The sequence below is a fragment of the Armigeres subalbatus genome, chromosome 3 (assembly GCF_024139115.2).
Source record: "Armigeres subalbatus isolate Guangzhou_Male chromosome 3, GZ_Asu_2, whole genome shotgun sequence".
In the NCBI taxonomy this organism is placed as follows: domain Eukaryota; kingdom Metazoa; phylum Arthropoda; class Insecta; order Diptera; family Culicidae; genus Armigeres; species Armigeres subalbatus.
Window position 1 is genome coordinate 101,533,293 of NC_085141.1, and position 22,229 is coordinate 101,555,521.

The following is a 22,229-nucleotide window of genomic DNA, read 5'->3' on the forward strand; positions in this document are numbered from 1 at the left end:
ATTACCCCTTCCAAAGCGATGTTGAATAGCACACACGAAAGACCATCACCTTGCCGTAACCCTCTGCGGGTTTCGAAGGGATTCGAGAATGCCCCTGAAACTCGAACTACGCACATCACCCGATGCATCGTCTCTTTGATCAACCGTGTCAGTTTATCCGGAAAACCGTGTTCGTGCATTAGCTGCCATAGCTGGTCCCGATCGATTGTATCATATGCGGCTTTGAAGTCGATGAATACATTCTTTGCCGATCGCTTGAAGTAGCCGGTTGTGAAGGACCGTGTCTCTATCGCAGGCAGTTTCTTTATCGCTACATAGTGGAGTTTTTTCTCAGTTTATTACTGAGTTTTTTATATCATTAGTTATCCCACTGTGGATATTGTTATTGCCGTAGGCGAATCGTGGTTGGTGAAGAAGGTGCACGGTCAACTAAAGGGTTGTACGTGCATTGTGAAGCGAAACATCATTGGTCTTCATCCAGTCAGCGGAAGGCCGAAAAGCAGCAGCAACAACGGGTGCAGATTACCTACCTACCCGAACGGGAACGGATAAGTAGAAACACATTAGACTGTTATCGCCGTTTCAATTGAAATATACCTACGCTCACCACACAACAGTGGTCGAGTTTCTGTTCGTTCCACTTGTGTCGCCTGGTACAGGGTGCGACAAAAATAAGTGTAATCGTAAATTGATATTGAATAACTGAATTTATTATTATTATTTTTATTATTACTATTATTACTATTATTATTACGCTTTATAATATTCAGTTTAGTTTGCAGTTTCCTTTCTCTTTTTGAGTTTTTTTTTTCATTCACTTTGACTCATCCCGCGTTTGATGGATGTAGAAAACGGAGGCGAAACGCCTCCAAAAGATAATGTTGTCCGCACGCGTTTCTATCAAGCATCTTCTCCTGGGCCTTGGGTTGTTTACTTTCGGCAGAAAGCGAAAAGCCTAGATTTCCTAGGAATAAAGCGTGATTTGACGCGTCGTTTTCCTAAGACTGATTTTCATCAGATCAATAGGAACAAACTACGTGTAACCGCACCTACGTACCAGGATGCAAATGCTATCGCAAAAGACCAGAACTATAATGTGGAATATTTGGTTTATGTCCCTCGCGGGAGGTCGAGGTTGAAGGCGTAATTAACGCAGCGAGCCTGACTTGCAAGGATGTACTTGCAGGAAAAGGCCGTTTAAAGAATGCCCTGCAGTCTACCGTGGATATTCTGGACTGCAAGGAATTGCATTCAGCAGCTATGGTAGATGGTAAAAAGTATATTCGAAGTCAGGTTCGCTACGGGTAACGTTTGCCGGTTCGATACTCCCAAAATATGTAGATATCGAAAATATGTTGTTTCCGGTGCGTCTTTTTGTATCCAGAGTTTTCAATTGTACCAACTGCAAACAGTTGGGGCACACTGCCGAGTTTTGCGACAACAAGCCCCGTTGTGGCAAATGTTTTGAAAGGCATAGGGAGGAGTCCTGCCAACAACAAGTTACAAAGTGCGCTTATTGTGGCATGGACCCTCCCCATGGTTCTGCAAGAATGTCCGGTGTACAAAAAGCGCACCCAAAAGTTAAGCGTTCATTAGTACAGCGCTCTAAGCAATCGTATGCAGAAATGATGAAGTCGCAAGACACATCCGCAACTGCCAACGCAACGGCTGCTATTTCAGCTGCCGTTCAAGTAAGTGATTTTTATGATGTCATTTCCATAGACGAATCGGACTCTGACGTAGCCGATATGAATGATTCTGCGGAGGTACACGTACCCGAAAAGAGGAAGAAACTGTCTTCCCCGTAAGAAAACAAAAATCATCCCTAGAAGCTTGCCGAAATCTGATGGTAATGGGGGATTATTTAAAATTCCGAAGCAGCCTGTCTATACTGCTCCTTTTGACCCATGTTGCAGTAAGACATTCCCGCCATTGCCTAAAACTGATGTTACAAAGAAACATCAGGCAAGGAATATCTCTGAGCAGAAAACTGCTACTCGCACTTCTAAGAAAAGAATCTCGTCCAAGCGAGGATTGATATCCTTTAAGGATCTTGTGGATCGTATTTTGAACTTGTTCAATATTCCGAATTCATTGAGGCCAATCATTGACCTCTTTATTCCAACAGTTGAAAGTTATCTGAAGCAATTGACTGTTTCATGGCCCCTTCTTGCAGGACTTGTATCTTTCGATGGATAATACAGCCATACAAGATACAATCACTGTGCTGCAGTGGAACTGTCATAGTCTGAAACATAAATTGGACGTGTTTAAGTTTTAATTCGCAACTCCGATTGCGATATATTTGCTGTGAAACATGGCCCTCTTCTGAAGATGAAATCAAGTTCCACGATTTTAACATTATTCGCCAAGATCGGAATGATCATTATGGTGGCGTTCTTTGGGAATCAAAAATGTCACACTTTCTACAAAATTCCCATTCCGACTGTTAATGAAATCGTCGCTTGCCAAGTAAATGTAAAGAATAAAGACCTTTGCATAGCTTCAGTGTATATTCCCCCAAATGCCTCACTTAATCGTCGGCATCTTTGGAGCGCAGTCTCTCTCTTATCATCCCCAGTTTTAATACTGGGTGATATGAATGCACATGGTATTGCATGGGGCGAAACTAGAGACGATAACAGAGCGCCTATTTTCTATGATTTGTGCGACGATTTCAACTTGAATATTTTGAACACAGGCGAAGTAACTCGAATAGGACCTCAAGGTCAGGAAAGTCGAATAGATTTGTCTTTATGCTCTAATTCACTATCATTAGATTCCACGTGGAAGGTAATCCAAGATCCCCATGGTAGTGACCACATGCCGATAGTCACCACAATCAAAAGCGGCTATCAACGATCAGTGCCAGTTAATGTTCCTTTCGACCTCACGAAAAACATTGACTGGCAAAAATTTGCATCGGCGGTAAACATTGGTATTGAATCAACTGATATTCTTCCTCCACTGGATGAGTATCGATTCCTTACCGAATTGATTCATAAAAGCGCACTAGAAGCTCAGAAACGACGCGTTCCAAGTACATCTGTCATAAGAAGACCAGCCACTCCTGGATGGGATGATGAATGTACTAAGTTGTATTCCGAGAAATCTGATGCCTTCAAGGCTTTCCGTAAACACGGAAGGTCTGAGCTTTTCGAAGAGTATTTGAGGCTTGAAAGAAAGCTCAAAAATCTTCTCAAGGCTAAAAAACGTAGCTACTGGCGACGTTTTATCGAGGGACTATCACGAGAAACCTCAATGACAACACTTTGGAAAACGGCCCGCAACATGCGGAACCGCATTTCCACCAACGAGAGTGAAGAATACTCCAATCGATGGATATTCAACTTCGCAAAAAAGGTCTGTCCAGATTCCGTACCAGCTGAACCGCTATTTCGAGAATCTACGCTTGATCCCGGTTCTTTGGGTGGACCATTCTCAATGCTGGAACTATCTATGTCTCTTCTTTCATCAAACAATTCTTCTCCGGGATGCGATAATATCAAATTCAATCTTCTAAAAAACCTCCCAGATATCGCGAAAAGACGATTACTTGACCTGTACAACTGTTTCATGGAGTACAACATCGTACCACCAGAATGGCGCCAGGTCAAAGTAATAGCTATTCAAAAGCCTGGGAAACCAGCGTCTAATCACAATTCATACCGACCGATTGCCATGCTATCATGCATGAGAAAATTATTGGAGAAAATGATCCTTTCAAGAATTGACCATTGGGTCGAGCAAAATGCATTACTGTCAAATACTCAATTCGGGTTTCGAAAAGGTAAAGGAACAAATGACTGTCTAGCGTTGCTCTCTTCAGATATACAGCTGGCCTATGCGCACAAGGAGCAACTGGCTTCAGTTTTCTTGGATATTAAGGGCGCTTTTGATTCAGTTTCCATAGAAGTACTGTCGGAAAATCTGCACAGTAGTGGATTACCCGTTATTTTGAATAATTTCTTGTACAATTTGTTGTCAGTAAAACACATGAACTTTACTCTCGGCACTCTGACAACTTCCAGAAATAGCTACATGGGCCTTCCCCAAGGTTCATGTTTAAGTCCCTTGCTTTACAATTTCTATGTTAAAGATATTGACAATTGTTTGGAAGGACAATGCACGCTTAGACAACTCGCAGATGATGCCGTGATCTCCCTAAGAGGTTCATGTGCAGAAGTCCTGCAAAGACCATTGCAAAATTCCCTAAATAACCTGACTTTTTGGGCCAGACATTTAGGGATCGAGTTCTCTCCGCAAAAAACTCAATTGGTTGTGTTTACTAAGAAGCGGTACCCTGCTCAACTGAAACTAAAGCTGTTGAAAGATGACATAAACCAATCTTTATCTTCTAAATACCTTGGGGTCTGGTTTGATTCTAAGTGTACCTGGAAGACCCATATTGATTATTTGTTAGAGAAATGCCGAAAAAGGATCCATTTTCTCCGTTCTATCTCCGGAACATGGTGGGGCGCTCACCCGGAAGACCTCATCAAACTATATAAAACGACTATTCTCTCTGTTTTAGAGTATGGCTCTTTCTGCTTCCTCTCAGCAGCTGAGTGCCACCTAATCAAATTGGAACGAATTCAATATCGTTGTTTGCGTATTGCCCTTGGCTGTATGCATTCAACGCATAACATGAGGCTGGAGGTGCTTGCTGGAGTCACTCCTTTAAAGCACCGTTACTGGGAGCTCTCACTTAGAATACTGATCAAATGTGGAACAAGTAACACACTTGTATTAGAAAACTTCGATAATATGCTTGAACTGGCTCATCATTCAAGATACCTGCGAGTCTATCTCAACTACATATCGACAGATCTCTGTCTTCCATGTTATAATCCACCTCGAGTTCACTTCGTCAACGACAGTTCCTCAATTGAATACGATCTGTCCATGAAACACGCTATTCAAGGAATACCAGATCATCTTCGACAAATATCTATCCCTTCCATTTTTTCTGAAAAATATGAACATGTCAATTGCAATAACAGATATTTCACTGATGGTTCTCGCATTAACGGATCCACTGGCTTCGGTGTTTTCAACGTAAATTCAACCACCTTCCGAAAACTTCAAGAACCGTGTTCGGTTTATGTTGCTGAGCTGGCATCAATTAACTTCGCTTTGGGGATTATTTCCGATCAGCCCGTAGACCATTATTTCATCTTCTCGGATAGTCTTAGTTCTATCGAGGCACTCCGGTCGATGAAACCTGTTAAGCACGCATCTTACTTTCTTACAACTGTAAGAGAGCAGATGCGTGATTTGGTCGAAAGATCATTTAAGATTACCTTTGTATGGGTCCCATCCCATTGCCTAATCTATGGCAATGAGAAGGCGGACTCGCTAGCAAAGGTGGGCGCACAGGAAGGTGAAGTTTATGATAGACAAATCTCGAACAACGAGTTTTTCCCATTAGTCCGTCAGAGTACTCTTCAAAATTGGCAAATGATTTGGTCACACAATGAACTTGGACGGTGGCTCTTTTCCATAGCTCCTAAAGTTTCTGCGCGAGCGTGGTTCAGAGGTGAGGACTTAAGCCGAGGCTTCATTCGCACGATGTCGAGACTTATGTCCAATCACTATTCACTAAACGCACACCTCTATAGAATAAACCTGGTTGATAGCAACCTATGTAGGTGTGGAGCCGGTTACGATGACATCGATCACGTAGTTTGGTATTGCTCGGAAAACGACGCCTCCAGAGAGCAACTATTGGATACCCTTGTGGCCCGAGGTAAACAACCCTACAGGAAGTAAGAGGTGTTTTGGGGGAGCGCGATGTGGGTTATATGCAGGCCATCTATGCCTTTCTTTTCTCGTCTGACATAAAAGTCTAATTCCCTATCTTTTTTCTTTCTCGTTTTTGTTTTTGTCTTATTGTTCTGTGTAATACGAAGCTATGGCCATCCGGAAGATGCTCCCTGACGAACCACAACTCGAGCCCGACGCTACGCCATACCGTTATTGACGTCAAATACCCGGATGAGCAGCTGAAATACCTCAAACCTAAATCCCAACCTAGTCCGTCCTGAAATTACGCAATCTAACCTTGAGTCGCCACGAGTATCTTGGTCTATACCCTTTCCCCTTACTAACTGTTGATGATAAGATGATATCGATTGTAAATATCATAAAGTCTCGGCTCCGTTAAGTGTTATACACGCCTGAGCCTGTCAAATAAACACAATAGATAAAAAAAAAAGTCGATGAATAGATGATGTGTGGGCACGTTGTATTCGCGGCATTTTTGCAGTACTTGGCGAATGGCGAACACCTGGTCCGTGGTGGAGCGTTCGCCCATAAAACCCGCCTGGTACTGCCCCACGAACTCCCTTGCAGTTGGTGCTAGTCGACGGCATAAAATTTGGGAGAGTACCTTGTAGGCGGCGTTCAGCAATGTGATTGCGCGGTGGTTGCTACAATCCAGCTTGTCGCCCTTTTTGTAGATGGGACACACGACACCTTCCATCCTGCGGCAAAACTTCCTCCTCCCAAATCTTGGTAATGACCCAGTGCAGCGCTCTAGCCAGTGCCTCACCACCGTGTTTAAATAGCTTTGCTGGTAGTTGGTCAACCCCAGTGACTTTGTTGTTCTTCAGCCGGCCGATCTCCTCCTGGATTTCCTGGAGATTCGGAGCCGGTAAAATTATGTCCTGCGCGCGTTCTCCCAGGTCCATTACCATACCGCCATCTTCGTCTGCTACATCGTCATTCAGGTGTTCTTCGTAGTGCTGCCGCCACCTTTGGATCACCTCACGCTCGTTCGTAAGAAGGTTCCCGTTTATGTCCTTACACATATCAGGCTGTGGCACGTGGCCCTTACGTGAACGGTTTATCTTCTCATAGAACTTTCGTGTGTTATTAGCGCGGTACAGTTGCTCCGTCTCTTCACGGTCTCGATCTTCCTGCTGGCGCTTTTTCCGCCGGAAAATCGAGTTTTGTCTGTTCCACGCCTGTTTATATCATGCCTCGTTCGCCCTCGTGCGGTGTTGCAGCAATCTCGCCCATGCTGCATTCTTCTCTTCCACTAACTGCTCACATTCGCCGTCATACCAGTCGTTTCTCTGATCCGGTGTCACCGTGCCAAGTGCAGCGGTTGTGGTGATACCAATGGTGGATCGAATATCTCTCCAGCCATCTTCAATAGACGCTGCGCCTAGCTGCTCTTCCGTTGGGAGTGCCACTTCCAGCTGCTGCGCGTATTCTTGGGCTAGTCTAGCGTCTTGTAGCCGCCCAATGTTAAGCCGCGGCGTCCGACTTCGACGCGTGTTGTACACCGTCGAGAGTTTTGAGCGCAGGCATACTGCAACGAGGTAGTGGTCGGATTCAATATTCGCACTGCGGTAAATGCGGATGTTCGTGATGTCGGAGAAGAATTTACCATCGATTAGAACGTGGTCGATTTGGTTTTCCGTTTCATGGTTAGGTGATCTCCATGTGGCCTTGTGGATATTTTTGCGGGGAAAGAAGGTGCTTCGGACTACCATTCCGCGGGAGGCTGCGAAGTTTATGCATCGTTGGCCGTTGTCATTCGATACGGTGTGCAGACTATCCGATCCAATGACCGGTCTATACATTTCCTCCCTTCCTACCTGTGCGTTCATGTCACCGATGACGATTTTGACGTCCCGCAGTGGGCATCCATCGTATGTCTGCTCCAGCTGTGCGTAGAACTCTTCTTTCTCGTCGTCGGGTCTTCCTTCGTGTGGGCAGTGCACGTTGATGATGCTATAGTTGAAGAAACGGCCTTTAATCCTCAGCTTGCACATCCTTGCGTTGATTGGCTGCCACTCAATCACGCGTTGGCGCATCTTTCCCAGCGCTATGAAGCCGGTTCCCAGCTCGTTGGTGGTGCCACAGCTTTGGTAGAAGGTAGCCGCTCGATGCCCGCTTTTCCACACTTTCTGTCCTGTCCAGCAAATCTCCTGCAGCGCCATGACGTCGAAGTTGCGGGGATATAATTCATCGTAGATCATCCTGTCGCAACCTGCGAAACCTAGCGACTTGCAATTCCATGTTCCAAGCTTCTGGTGCGGTGGTGAATCTTTTTCGACCGCAGTTTCTTCTGGAGCCCGTAGTAGGCCCGACTTCCACAGATGATGCGCCTTCGTATTTCACGACTAACGTTGTTGTCAGCCGTTAGCAAGGATCCGAGATAGACGAATTCCTCGACCACCTCGAAGGTATCCCCGTCTATCGTAACACTGCTTCCCAGGCGGGCCCTGTCGCGCTCGGTTCCGCCCACAAGCATGTACTTTGTCTTTGACACATTCACCTCCAGTCCAACTTTTGTTGCTTCACGTTTCAGGCGGGTGTACAGTTCTGCCATCTTTGCAAATGTTCGGCCGACAATGTCCATGTCATCCGCGAAGCAACTAAATTGACTGGATCTGTTGAAAATCGTACCCCGGCTGTTACACCCGGCTCTCCGCATGACACCTTCTAGCGCAATGTTGAACAACAGGCACGAAAGTCCATCACCTTGTCTTAGTCCCCGGCGCGATTCGAACGAACTGGAATGTTCGCCCGAAATCTTCACACAGTTTTGCACACCATCCACCGTTGCTCTGATGAATCTGGTAAGCTTCCCAGGGAAGCTGTTCTCGTCCATAATTTTCCATAGCTCTACGCGGTCTATACTGTCGTATGCCGCCTTGAAATCAACGAACAGATGGTGCGTTGGGACCTGGTATTCACGGCATATCCTCGACACTTATCAACAGTGACTTGGTGGCTCAGCACGGCTTAGTAGGGGAGCTACAACCAATTTGCACATACGATGACTATCACAATCTCTGGACAAATGGCGAAGCGCTGTTACAAACTCATAGACGCCCATACGGTGGAGAACTTGAATTTACCGGTTCAATCGTTCCAGGCAGAAGAAGCGGTGACGAAGTTTGCCCATTTAAAGCATTTGCTGATCCAAAGCTATCGCAACGCCAGGCCGGAGGTCTTGATTGGAGTTGATAACCTTAAACTTGCTGTACCATTAAAAACAAGAGAAGAGAATGGATCGGGACCAGTGGCGGCGAAAACACGGCTGGGTTGGTGCGTGTATGGCCGACAAAACGCAGGTGTGAATGAAACATTTAATTTTCACATTTGCGAATGCACGAAAGACGACATTTAGCATGAAACTGTAAAACAGTTTTTCGCAGTGGACGAAAATGGAATTAAGCAACCTGTCCACGCATGTAGCGCAGAGGATGATCGAGCACGAGAATTACTAGAAAAAACAACGAAGCGAGTCGGTAAGCGCTTCGAAACAGGCCTACTATGGAAAGATGACGAAGTGGAGTTTCCAGACAGCTTCAGCATGGCTCTGCAAAGACATCAGTGACATTAGCCGTCAAATACACTGCCGCTAACCGCAAGTCGAGCACATCTGTATATGGGGCTCCATATACAGATGTGCTCGACTTGCGGTTAGCGGCAGTACAGGAATACGTAGAGAAAGGCAACGCTCATAGGGCGAGACCCGAGCAGTTAAGAATCCAAACAAACCTGGGAAAGTGCGGCTTGTATGGGATGCGGCAGCAAAAGTTTCGGGTGTATCGCTAAATAGCGCATTGTTGAAAGGGCCGGACCAGTTGACGCTTCTGCCAACCGTAATGTTTCGCTTCCGTCTGTACGCTGTGGCAGTTAGTGCAGATATAGAGCAAATGTTCCATCAATTGGGTATTCTTCCAGCTGATAGGAATTCACTGCGCTTCCTATGGAGCGAAACGCCAGATAGACCAGCAGAGATCTACGTCATGGACGTTGCTACGTTCGGCGCAACGTGCTTGCCTGCATCTGCACAGTACGTCAAAAACCTAAATGCTAAAGAACACATTCAGCAATACCCTAGGGCTGTCGAAGGAATACTGAAAAGCCACTATGTCGACGACTATCTCGACAGTTTCGGTACTGAAAGGGAAGCTGTGGACATATCAGCAGCGGTTCGATTAGTTCATCATAATGGTGGATTCCATCTACGAAATTGGAGGTCGAACAGTGAAAAGGTCATGAAGGAACTAGGGAATCAGCAACGATAGACAGCAAGAACCTATGCCTAGAATCTGGCGAACGAGTAGACCGCGTGCTTGGAATGCTATGGACATCAAGTTCAGATGAATTGAGCTTCTCCACCCGCCTGAGTGAGGAGGTGAGGAATCTACTGGTCGACGGTTCTCGACCGACAAAACGGCAAGTACTGCGGTGCGTCATGTCATTGTTTGATCCTTTTGGATTACTTGCGCTGTTCATCATTCACGGAAAAGTATTGATCCAGGATTTGTGGCGAGCTCAAACCGAGTGGGATGAAGCCGTAAGTGATGATGTATTTGAGCAGTGGAATCGTTGGATTGGGATGATCGAGTTCATAGCAACCGTGAAAATTCATAGATGCTATTTTCCCCGAGCTACAATACAAACGTACGAAAATGCTCAGCTTCACGTCTTTGTCGACGCCAGTGAGATTGCTTACGCTTGCGCCGTGTACATTCGAACTTACGCTGAAAATGGAACGTTCAATTGTGCTTTGATAAGGCCAAGGTGGCTACGCTTAAACCGATGTCTATACTGCCCATGATTTGATAGTTGACGTATCAACCATTCGAAATTTCAGCGAATTTGATTTATTACACGTTTACTAAAGTAATTCGACCGCTGCAACATCGATACGTTGTTTGTTCCATACTTCATTCAAGTGCTTACGGATTGAAATTTAACTGTGCGATTTTTGTCCCTAAATTATTCGAAATGCGTGCGGAAGTACAATGGTTGTTACGTCAACTATGAGATTATGGGCAATATATCAAGATTGGAGCTGCAAGGAGTTGGAGGCCAAGACAATGACCCAGTTGTATTCTCCAAAAGATTCCTTTGGACGGACTCTAGTACAGTGAGGTCATGGATCAGATCGGACCCACGACGCTATTAACCCTTCGTAGCTCATCGTGTAGGAGAAATATTAGAAATCACGGATGTCAGTGAATGGCGATGGGTGCCATCCAAATTGAATCCAGCAGACGAGGCTACCAAATGTTGTCGAGGACCCTATTTCAGCCCTGATAGTCAATGGTTCCACGGACCACGATTCCTACGTTTACCAGAAGGAGAGTGGCCGAAAGCAACTGAATCAGTGGAAGCAACAACCGAAGATACGAGAACATCGGTGATGCTACATTTCGTGTTCCAGCCAATTTTAGATTTTGAACGATTTTCGTCGTGGAAGAAGATCATACGAAGCATAGCCTACGTCTTACGCATTCATTTCATTTCATTTATTCTGTTAAGTACAAACTTGGTACGTCACAGCACCTACACAGTGTTATCAGCGAAGTGTCTACCTGGACTTCAGAACTTGCGCCAAAGATGACAACGCTGTCAGGAGAATTGTCAGCAATCGTAAACACAAACTAATGTGCACATCATGAAATCGCAACGTGAACTTCAACATTTATAATTTGTTATTCTAAGTTATTAAATACACCGTAATTTGTGCAATTAATCTGTACCAACTAGAATTGGCAGGTATATGAAGCCCTATAGATATATGAATTGTGCCAATTATTAAATTAATTTCTAGATTTTCTCTACCGAGATCGAGGCTCGGATTGAGGTTACAAAACCCATATTTATCCAGGAATCTTAATTAATTTGCTAAGCAACAAAGGTAAACTATTTAAACCTAAAATGTACTTAATATCTAATGCTTAAGTACCCTAGATACATCGCTGTGCCCCTAGCAAGTCCCATACACGAATTCAGGTCACGGGAAATTAAGTTTACTTGAACTCATGAAACGTATGTATAGAATATGCCGCATAATCAAATAACCTAACCGATGTAAATTTCATTATAGGATTTTTTTAACCGTCCCTGAATAAACGAGTTAAGAAATCGGATACTGTCTATTATTGTTACTGCCGTAACATATTCAGACTAAGGCCGAAGTGGCCTGTGCGGTATATAAGAGCCTTCTCCATTCGGCTCGGTCCATGGCTACACGTCGCCAACCACGCAGTCTACGGAGGGTCCGCAAGTCATCTTCCACCTGATCGATCCACCTTGCCCGCTGCGCACATCGCCTTCTTGTGCCAGTCGGATCGTTGTCGAGAACCATTTTCACCGGGTTATTGTCCGACATTCTGGCTACGTGCCCGGCCCACCGAAGTCGTCCGATTTTCGCGGTGTGAGCGATGGATAGTTCTCCCAACAGCTGATGCAACTCGTGGTTCATTCGCCTCCTCCACGTACCGTCCGCCATTTGCACCCCACCATAGATGGTACGCAGCACTTTCCTTTCGAAAACTTCGAGTGCGCGTTGGTCCTCCACGAGCATCGTCCAGGTCTCGTGTCCGTAGAGGACTACCGGTCTAATGAGTATGTACGATTTCCAGCCACTATGCGTCTCCGAATTTCTCTGCTGGTATCATTTTCGGCAGTCACCAATGAGCCCAAGTACACAAATTCTTCTACCACCTCGATTTCGTCACCACCGATGCCAACTCGCGGTGGGTGGCTCACATTGTCTTCTCTTGAACCTCTTCCTATCATGTGCGTCTTACGCTTTCTTCGCAATATCGCTAAGCCCGAGCGAAAAAATCTACAAGCACTTACACAAGAAATTTTCAAGCAATTTTAAAAATCGTACAGCGAGAGTGTTATCCCGAAGAAACGGCAATCCTCGAATCAAAAGGGTCCGCATCGAACAAAAATCGAGTGCCTATCAATCGGAAAAGTAGTCTTTCCAAATTAATGCCTGCAATGGATGAAGCCGGTTTATTACGGCAACGGAGCCGAATAATTGCAGCAAAGGACGTAGCTTACGATACTCGATTCCCCATAATCTTGCCATTGGAATACCGAGCAGTGAGCCTACTGATAGAAGATTACCATCGTCGCTACCTCCATGCCAACAACGAAACGATCGTTAACGAACTCCGCCAGCGTTATAATATTCCGAAATTACGTCAACTTGTGAAGAATACAAATGTCAGCTTTGCAGGATCCGCGAAGCTCGTCCTAGCTATCCGCCGATGGCTACACTAACAAATGTTCGTCCGTTTAGCTATGTGGGTTTGGATTATTTTGGTCCGCTTCTTACGAAAGTTGGTCGAGCAAATGTGAAGAGGTGGATCGCACTCTTTACATGTCTCACCGTCCGAGCAGTACACCTTGAGATCGAGTACAGTTTGTCAACGGCTTCCTGTATCTCCTGTACCGTCAATTCATCGGTCGTTGTGGATCGCCGCTTGAAATAATAAATAATTAGCGATAACGGAACTAATTTCCAAGGAGCCGAGCGCATTCTACGTGAACAAATAGACAAAGAATTGGCCATGACGTTTACGAATACGACAACGAGGTGGAGCTTCATTCCTCCAGGAGCTCCGCATATGGGGGGGTGCTTGGGAGAGGTTAGTACGGTCTGTTAAATTGGCTGTGAAAGACGCCTACGCAGAAGGGAAACTGAACGATGAGGAACTGCAAATGCTGGTTGTCGAAATAGAGAGTATTGTCAACTCGAGGCCACTGACATACTTACCGCTGGACTCTGAGGAGTCCGAGGCTTTGACACCTAATCATTTCTCCTTGGGAAACTCTAGCGGAGCGAAACCAGCTGGGGTCAACATAGTTGATTCGCGAAAGAACTTGCGGGACACGTGGGAAGTAATTCAACGTCAGCTTGATAAATTCTGGGAACGATTCTTGGTGGAGTATTTGCCAGTCATTAGAGGACAACCAAAATGGTTTAGCGAAACTAGGTCCTTGAGGGTCGGAGATCTTGTACTGGTTGTAGACGGTGGCCGCCGTAGTGAGTGGGTACGAGGCAAGATATTGCATATGTGTCACATCGATAGGTTGTCAACGGTGGAATGACGAACAAAGATTAAACCAAGCTAAGAGTAAAATCAGTAGTGATTTAAATCGTTCGGGGCTGTCAGTTTGAATATGAATCTGAAACAATATACTGATTAAATAACTATATACTGACATCATCTATTATTAGGACCAAATAATAACCTTGAAGTTGGGCAGTAAACAAAGGCCATAAACGTTTAAAGGATCACTGAAATGTAATTTCTATTAAAAACCTAATTATCCATCACTATAGCTAACAATTGTTTTGCAGTTTTGAAGCAATAAATATTCGCTACAGAAGTCAGTGTGCCGTCTTTTGTTTCTGTCGCCAACACTCACCCAGTAGGCAAAACCGGGTGACAGAATTGGATGGCTACAAGGCCGGAAGCGATTTTATGGGACGGAAGACGAACGATAGTTTGGCCATTAGCCGACTCGCTGTTTCAGGTTGGTGTCACCGGGCCTGACTAAGAGAGTAGAATGAGTCGCTGCCAGCCCTCGCTTTCACAGTATTACAATATCCGAAAACCAATATACCATAATCAGGATCTCACTGGCATTGATCCTGATGTGCCAGTTGGCACTCCTGCTGGGCTTTGAGCGGCACACGGTCGTTTTGATAGCGCCTGCTTGCGGACACATGCAGCCTTTTGTAGGGGTTTAGTAGAGCCCATCGCAAAACCCCACCACATCCTAGACAGGCCTCCTAACTCGCAGTGGCCGTGGGGAGGGATTGTCAAGCTCTTGGACATAGTAGGTACCTGCTGCCGTGATCTTCAAAGTTGTCGACGATTGGTGGAATATAAAATGAAGCTATTCAAACGTCTTTATTCTTTACATTTACTTGGCAGCCCGAGCAGCACAAGTCAGACAAAATTGTGACTAAATCTGATCGCATATGAGTTGCAGTAACCTATGTGGAACATGTGTGCTGCTAGGGAAGCGACGATTTCTCAGCTATTAACAATCGTAATGGGAATTCTGTAGAACAGGAGTAGCATTTTTTGAACCCTAAAAGAACGCCACCATCCCAATCTTGGCGAATAATATTAAAATCGAGGAAGTTGATTTCATCTTCTAATGAAACGCATGTTTCACATCTGATTTATTTTTGGACTATGACAGTTCCACTGCGGCACAATGATTGAATATTGGGACAAGAAGGGGCCATGAAACAGTCAATTGCTACAGATATGTTTCTGTTGGAATGAAGAGGTCAATAGACTCGGAAGCACTGAACCGATAGGCTTGACAATTTATATGCAGATGTTATTGGGGCCGGGTAAGGTTCTTGAGATGGTTCGAGACCCCTCCCCTCTTTGAAAAGGGGGGCTCCCATATGAATCAAACATCAATTTCTCCATAACTCGAGAATTAATTAAGCAAATGGAACCAAATCTGGCATGTGGATGTTTTGGAAGGGAAGACATGTATCTGTGGTGGTTCGAAACCCCTCCCCCTTCTGGAAAGGGGGGCTCCCATAAGAATGAAATCTAAATTTCTGCATAACTCAAAAGCTAATCAGAGAATAAATCAAGATTAGTCGAAACGAAGTTCGTCGGGTCTGCTAGTATTAAATAAATTAAAAAAAAAAAGGTTCACGAAGTCTAAATGATATCAATCCTCGCTTGGAAGGAAAACTTTTTTTTTAAAGTGCGAGATGCCGAGTGCCGGATGTTTTTTGGAAACATGTCTAACTCCAACAAAGATCAAAAGAAGCAGTAGGGCAGATCATGGGCGTAGCCAGGATTGCGATTAGGGGGGGGGGGGGGGCAAATTTTTTAGGTCTTCTGAATCGTAGTTTTATAGTAGTTTTATAAAAACACATGAATATTAGTGCTTGGTACTTTTTCCTTCTAAGCTCCAAACACTTTGAAACCAAATCCATAACCAACAGTGAAGGCTGAATCACAAGAGCGCGTTGCGCGTCAGCGTTTTGTACTAAAACGTAATGCCAAAAAACGTGACGCATTCACGCCCGGATTCCTCAGGAATGCCTCGAGCAATTTCTTCGGCAATGTCTTCAGGAAATCCTCCACGAATTCCTTTATAAGGGAATCCTTCAGATAATTCTTTCGTGCTGTTTCTCATAAAAAAAAATCTGAAAAATTGTACCTTGGAATTCCTAAGAATATTCCGTGAAAATTCCGCAGAATTGCCAATAAATATTCCTGAGAATTTCGCGAAAAATCTTCGAACTTCCTGTGTTAATTCCATATTTTTTTCCGTGAAAGTTTCGAATAATTTCTTGTGAAAATTTCAAAGAATTTCTCCAGGAATTCCACCGAAAATTTATACAGAAATTATACCGAAAATAAAATCAACAATGTAATTTTTGGAGGAATTGCTAGATTAATTCCTAAAGAAATCCTGAAAGAATTCCGGTGGAAACTTCAAGATTTCCACTGGACATCCTCCAGAAGTTTTTTCGAAAACTCCTCCGGGAATTCTTCCAGGAGTTCAACCGGCAGATCCTCCAAGAATTCCTCCAGTATTACCTCCGAGAATTATTCCGGTAGTTCTATCGGCAGTTCCTACGGGGGCTCTCTGAAAATTCTGCCGGGAATTTCTCCATAATTTCCTCCGGGAATTATACAGAAATTCCTCCAGAAGCTCCTCAAGGAATTCTCCGGGAGGTCCTCTGATGATGATGATGGTCCTGCTACATACCCCTACAAAGGTTTCAGCTAGACGAAATTTGTCTATAAGATGAGTTCTCCAAGGTTTTTTTTTCGAGAAGTCTTCTGGTAGATTCACTGGCAGTTCCTCCGGGGGTTCATTTAAAAATTCTCCCGGGAGTTTCTTCAGAAATTCCTCCGGTTGTTCCACCAGTAGCTCTTCCAGGAGATCATTCAGGCTTTTTTCAGGAAATCATTTAGGCTTTCTTCAGAAAATTAGCTGGAAATTCCTCCCGAAGTTCTTCCGATAGTTTTTCTGGAAGTTCTTCCGGGAGGTCCTCTAGGAATTTTTCTAGGAGTTTCTCCTAAAATTCCTCCGGGAGTTCCTACGGGAGCTCCTCCGGCAGTTCCTACGTGAATTTCTCCGGGAGATCCACCAGCAGTTTTTATGGGCATTTCTCCGGGAGTTTCACCGACAGTTCCTCCGGGTGTTCCTTTGAGAAGAAACTCCCGGAGTAATTTCCGGAGGAACTCCCAGAGGAATTTCTGTAGGAATTCCCGGAGAAATTATCAGAGGAATTTTCGGAAGAACTGCCGGAGGAACTTCTAGATGAATTTATTGAAGAACTACAGGAAGAATTTCCGGAGGAAATCCTGGAGAAACTCTCGTAAGAACTTCTGGATGAACTTCCGTAAGAATTCCAGGAGAAACTCCTAGGAGAATTCTTAAATGACCTCCCGGAGGAGCTCCCAGAGAAATTTTTCGAGGAACTTCTGAAGGAATTTGTAGATAAATTCCCAAAGAAAGCCTAAATGAATTCCTGAAAGAAAATCTGAATGAATTTCCGGAGGAACTACTAGTGGAACTCCCGGAGAAATTTGAGGAACAGTCGATGGAATACCCGAAGTTGAATTTCTAGAGGAACTTACGAAATCCCATTTCCCTTGAAATTCCTGCCAAATATTCTCAAAGAATCCCCTGTGAAGTTCCTGGAGGGATTACTAGAGGAACTTTTGGAAAAACTCCTGGGGGAGCTCCCGGAGGAACTCCCACAAGCACTTCCAGAGGAATTCTCACAAGGTAGTACTGAAATAATTATTGGAGAAGTTCATGAAGGAATTTCTGGAGAAATATCTGATGAATTCCCGAAAAAAACCAGGACGAATTAATGCAGAAATTCCCAGATGAAATCCTGAAAGTATTCCCAGATGAATTGCTGTTCCTTGTTTGTTCTTTAGAAATTCCTGGAAGAATTCTTGGGCGATATCCTGGAGGAACTCACAAGTTAATTTCCGAATGAAATTCTGGAGTAAATTCCGAGTGAAGTCCGGAAAGAATTCTAGGACAATTTCGCGGAAAAAATCCCGGAGAAATTCCTGAAGGAAGGGAAGAATTTCCGGGGAAATACTTGGACGAATTCCTGGAGAAATTCCTAAAGAAATTTCTAGAGGAATTCTTGAAGGATATTCTGAAATAATTGCGGAAAGAATTCCAGAATGTAATTCTAGAGGATTTCGCTATTGAATTTATAGAGGTATTCCCGGGAAAAATCCTGGAAGTTATCCCGGAGGAATTTAAGGAAGCTCCTGGAGGAATGCCCGAAGCAGTTTCTAGATGAATTTCCGAAGAAATTTTTTTATAGATTAGCAGATGAAATTATGGAGCAAAATCGGAGGATTTCCGATTTCTGAAGAAACTTCTAGTGGAATTTTGGGAGGAAATTCCGTATGTATTCTCGGAGGAACTTTAGGAAATGCCGGAAATTTTCCTGGAAGAATAGCCGAAGAAATGTCTAGAAATAAAACTTGAAGGGAAGAAAAAAAAACTTCAAGAAACTTCCTCATGAATTTCCTAAAAAAACTTAGTTGGGGGTTTCTAGATAAGGAGAAATTACAATTACAGGAGAAGGATTTTCAAACGATTTTCAGAGGAATTTGTGGATAACTTTCCAAAGGAATTTAGAAGTTCCCAGGGGAGCTTCTAGAAGGATTTCTAGGAGAATTCTTGAGCCCGAAATGTTTCGAGTTGTTTTGAACTTTCATATAGTATGGATCCTGGATACCCTTATAAGTTTTTTGGGAATCTTTTGAATTTCAAAAACCTTTTTCTGAATATGATTGGATTGTAAAGTGCACATGTTTAAGCGAATTTATTTCAGTACCCATTCAATCATTCCACCATTTAGGGACCCCCCTCTGGCTACGCCCTTGGGGCAGATTGCTTCGGGATTGTAAATAAACAAACCCCCATTACCTTCAGATTTTGGCAAGACTTTTTTTTCGGCGATCCCGGGGAAGACGGTTGCTTATTCTTTTCGGGCACGTGTACCACCGCAGAATCATCCATATCCGCTACGTCAGAGTCCAATTCGTCAATGGAAATGGAGTCATAATAATCACTTACAATCACTTACACGGCCCTCCTTAGCCGTGCGGTAAGACGCGCGGCTACAAAGCAAGACCATGCTGAGGGTGACTGGGTTCGATTCCCGGTGCCTGTCTAGGCAATTTTCGGATTGGAAATGGACTTCCCTGGGCATAAAAGTATCATCGTGCTAGCCTCATGATATACGAATGCAAAAATGGTAACCTGGCTTAGAAACCTCGCAGTTAATAACTGTGGAAGTGCTTAATGAACACTAAGCTGCGTGGCGGCTCTGTCCCAGTGTGGGGATGTAATGTCAATAAGAAGAAGAAGAAGAATCACTTACACGAACGGTAGCTGAAATAGCAGTCGATCCATTTTCTGTGGGATTCATACTTGCTCCAATCAGTCGTCTTGAGATATCGAAGAGAAGGCGAATATTGCCAGTAGTTGCAGATTTCTTCCCTTCGTCGGTCATGGAGTCCACCCACGCTCGTTTGTCCCATGGACAGCAGCGTACAACTTATTTTCCTAGAGCCGGATACCGTTGATGAAAGTTATATTTGGTTGCTTTGGTTCTTGCCCATTGTATCACGCCATATCTACGCCTCTATCTTTTGCCAGGTTGCGTTAGTAATCCACTTCTTTAGATAACCAACCAGCTCGCCATATGGCATGCACTTCGCTTCACGCTGGTGAGTTTGATCTATCAATATTCGGGGTATGTTCTGAAGGCTTCCTACAAATCTTCCAGGGACGTCTAGGCATCTTCGTCGACCAGGTTTCATGTCCTTGTAGAAGTTCAATTATCGGCAGGCTTGTCGTACTATGAATTGAGTTGCTTCGACTCTGGTTTGCGTTTCTAATACGTTTTTCTTGTCACTTGGAACTCCGCGGGCACATAATCTGGTTATATATTGAAAGTGGCCAGAAATCAAATCACATAGGTAAGTTGGCAAATAGAGAATGATTATTCATTTGAAACTTGTAATGACAAAGGGGCACTGATTTGTCTAACGTTATCAACGGATAAGTAAACCACTCGCCGGGATCATAAGAATAGGTTACTGAAAGCTACATTTGTATGAAAGGCATCGTACTCTTGCTCTATCATTTTCTAGATCAATTTTACTTCTTTCCTTTAGATGCGAAAAGGCAAAGTTAATGCCGACGGAGCCATTAAGCAAGTTGACCTGCTCATCCCACCGGAAATAGGGGAACCAACCAAAAAGGCATTCGATATGTGTCGAAATTCTGGTAAATGCTTAACCACACCGATTGACGCATGTAATGATTCGATATATTCTTCGATATTTTATTTATAGGTGATGGAATCAAGAACGGATGTGATGCTGCTTGGGCGCTGGTCAAATGCCTACACAAGAATAATCCCAAGTTTTTCTTTGCTTGAGAGGGATTCCACGTAGAGAGGTTTGCCAACAGGCTGGTTGTAAGTGGTCCTACAAATACATTGCGTCATTAATTGTTAGTTTCTTAGGTATACCTATTACGAATTGTAAAAATATAGTTAATAAGTTGCAACCATGAATAAAACATGACCAAAAAGACATTTTCTAAAATCGTTATTTAATTCCATTTTTGTGCTATAACTACATTGTATATTTGAAACATATTTACAAATTGATTATCTAACACAAATCTTAGCTTAATTTGAATTCGAAAGACCTGTCCTTTATACGATAGCCGTGGTCATTGTCGGGTGGGTCAGGGGAGCATAAATTCCGGATTATTGTCGATGAAGCATAGAAGCAAAACGTAGGCTGATTCGCATTGATCTTTAATGCCTGAAGCTGGTGGGGACAGAACAAGTCAGAATGCGAGTTTCCGAAAGAAAAATCAACTTACCGGAATCTTTGCACATTTCCAACCCGTTCCGGAAAGCCGGCTTCAACTCATCCGGGAGGAGTTGGTCAATTTGTTTCAACGATTTTTCGTAGCTGATCTTTCCTCGTTTTGTCTAAAAAAGTGGAATAACGTTGCTGAGATTTTGTTTGCCACTGACTGGATTGAATAACTGGACTTACCACCTGCATCATATCGAGCAGACAATTAATGTAGCATTTAAAGTTTTTAGTATCGGGAAAGACCCCATTTCTGCCATTATCTAGAACATCTGATAAAACAGAGACGAATATTAAGTGAGTGAGTAAGAAAATACGTCTAGGTTCAAACCAAACCAATATGGTGTACACCATGTTGGGTCCAAACGACATTAACACATACCGTCGGACAGTTTGTGCTTCGGTTGGCACACCTGTCTGAACAACTTCCCTGTCTTCTCCATTTGTTCCTTGGTAACCGCCTAGGAATAAAAAGTGATCCTGTTTCAGTGCAGATCATGCTTCATTTCTAACCCCAATTTCATAAGGCACCTACGCAGTCATGTTGTCCGATCCGGGTGCACAATATTAGGGTTGTCATTAGCAGAAAAATCGTCCAGTTGTTTTTCATATCCGCTGTTCCTATCTATTGCTGCACGTCACGCTATCTAACAATGCCCGGTTAGGCGAGGGTCTTCATCATCGTGGCTTCCTCCCCTGCTGATTGTGTGGGAGGCGTTGTGCGTCGGCCGTTGAAATATATTTACTGTACTGTGGGAAAGACGGGTATGATGGTGATGACTGCTTTAACATGTCATCACCGTCGTCGTTGGAGGGTGGATCCCTCACTCAATTTTGGTGCCGATTGCACTTGAGATTTATTGGATTATCACGTATAATGGAGATCACTTGAGATTGGTCGTTGAAATCAAACTAAGTGATTCGTAAATAGAGGGGTTTGGTTTTATAGCTGGACGATTATTGGCGATAGACTTATTTATGAATGGAGTGGTAATTAATAGGAAGTACAACCAGGGATTTGCTGATAATTGATGCGATCGTTTAGTTCTAGATGATTGAAAAATAAAGTTTTTCACTTAGGAATTAATTCTAAGCACATATGTAATTAGTAATAACTGCAACGTATTGCTAAATCTGCTTTCATTCTGATGAATCGTGTGCTATTAAGCTTTACGTATCTAAAATATGATTGTGTCATATCAGCACCTTTTAACTGTCTAAGTGCGCGCTCTGGAATCTGGTGCTTCTAAAACCCCACAGAGGTACTATATATTCCCACTTTTCTATTATTGAATGCAAGCATATTTCCGATACATGAAATTCAACGATAAGCCTGATGACGTGAAAGATTAGTTCTATGAGAGTCTTGATAAAGCCTACGGAGAGTGCCCAACACACGATGTAAAGATTGTCATCGGGGATGCAAATGCGCAGATCGGAAGAGAAAGTTTCTTTCGCCCTGTCATTGACACGGAAAGCCTTCATTCCGCTACCAACGATAATGGTTTGCGACTT

General features: G+C 43.8%; 2 protein-coding genes across 2 annotated transcripts in view; one reads left to right on the forward strand and one right to left on the reverse strand.

The window, feature by feature from the left end:
- Positions 1–20,422, forward strand: part of LOC134220186 (general odorant-binding protein 72-like) — a 33,168-nt gene extending 12,746 nt beyond the window's left edge. The window contains exons 3-4 of the mRNA XM_062699168.1: positions 19,998–20,109; positions 20,178–20,422. Coding sequence (XP_062555152.1) covers positions 19,998–20,109; positions 20,178–20,263 — 198 coding nt within the window. The 3' untranslated portion in view covers positions 20,264–20,422. The remainder of the gene's footprint in view (positions 1–19,997; positions 20,110–20,177) is intronic.
- LOC134220187 (general odorant-binding protein 72-like) lies at positions 20,419–21,625 on the reverse strand. The gene is made up of 5 exons (XM_062699169.1): positions 21,250–21,625; positions 21,097–21,175; positions 20,898–20,986; positions 20,719–20,830; positions 20,419–20,663 (listed from the first exon to the last, which is right to left on the reverse strand). Exons 1-5 carry the CDS (start codon positions 21,322–21,324, stop codon positions 20,578–20,580), a joined length of 441 nt encoding a protein of 146 aa, XP_062555153.1. The 5' UTR covers positions 21,325–21,625; the 3' UTR covers positions 20,419–20,577.
- Between the last annotated feature and the right edge of the window lie 604 nt (positions 21,626–22,229).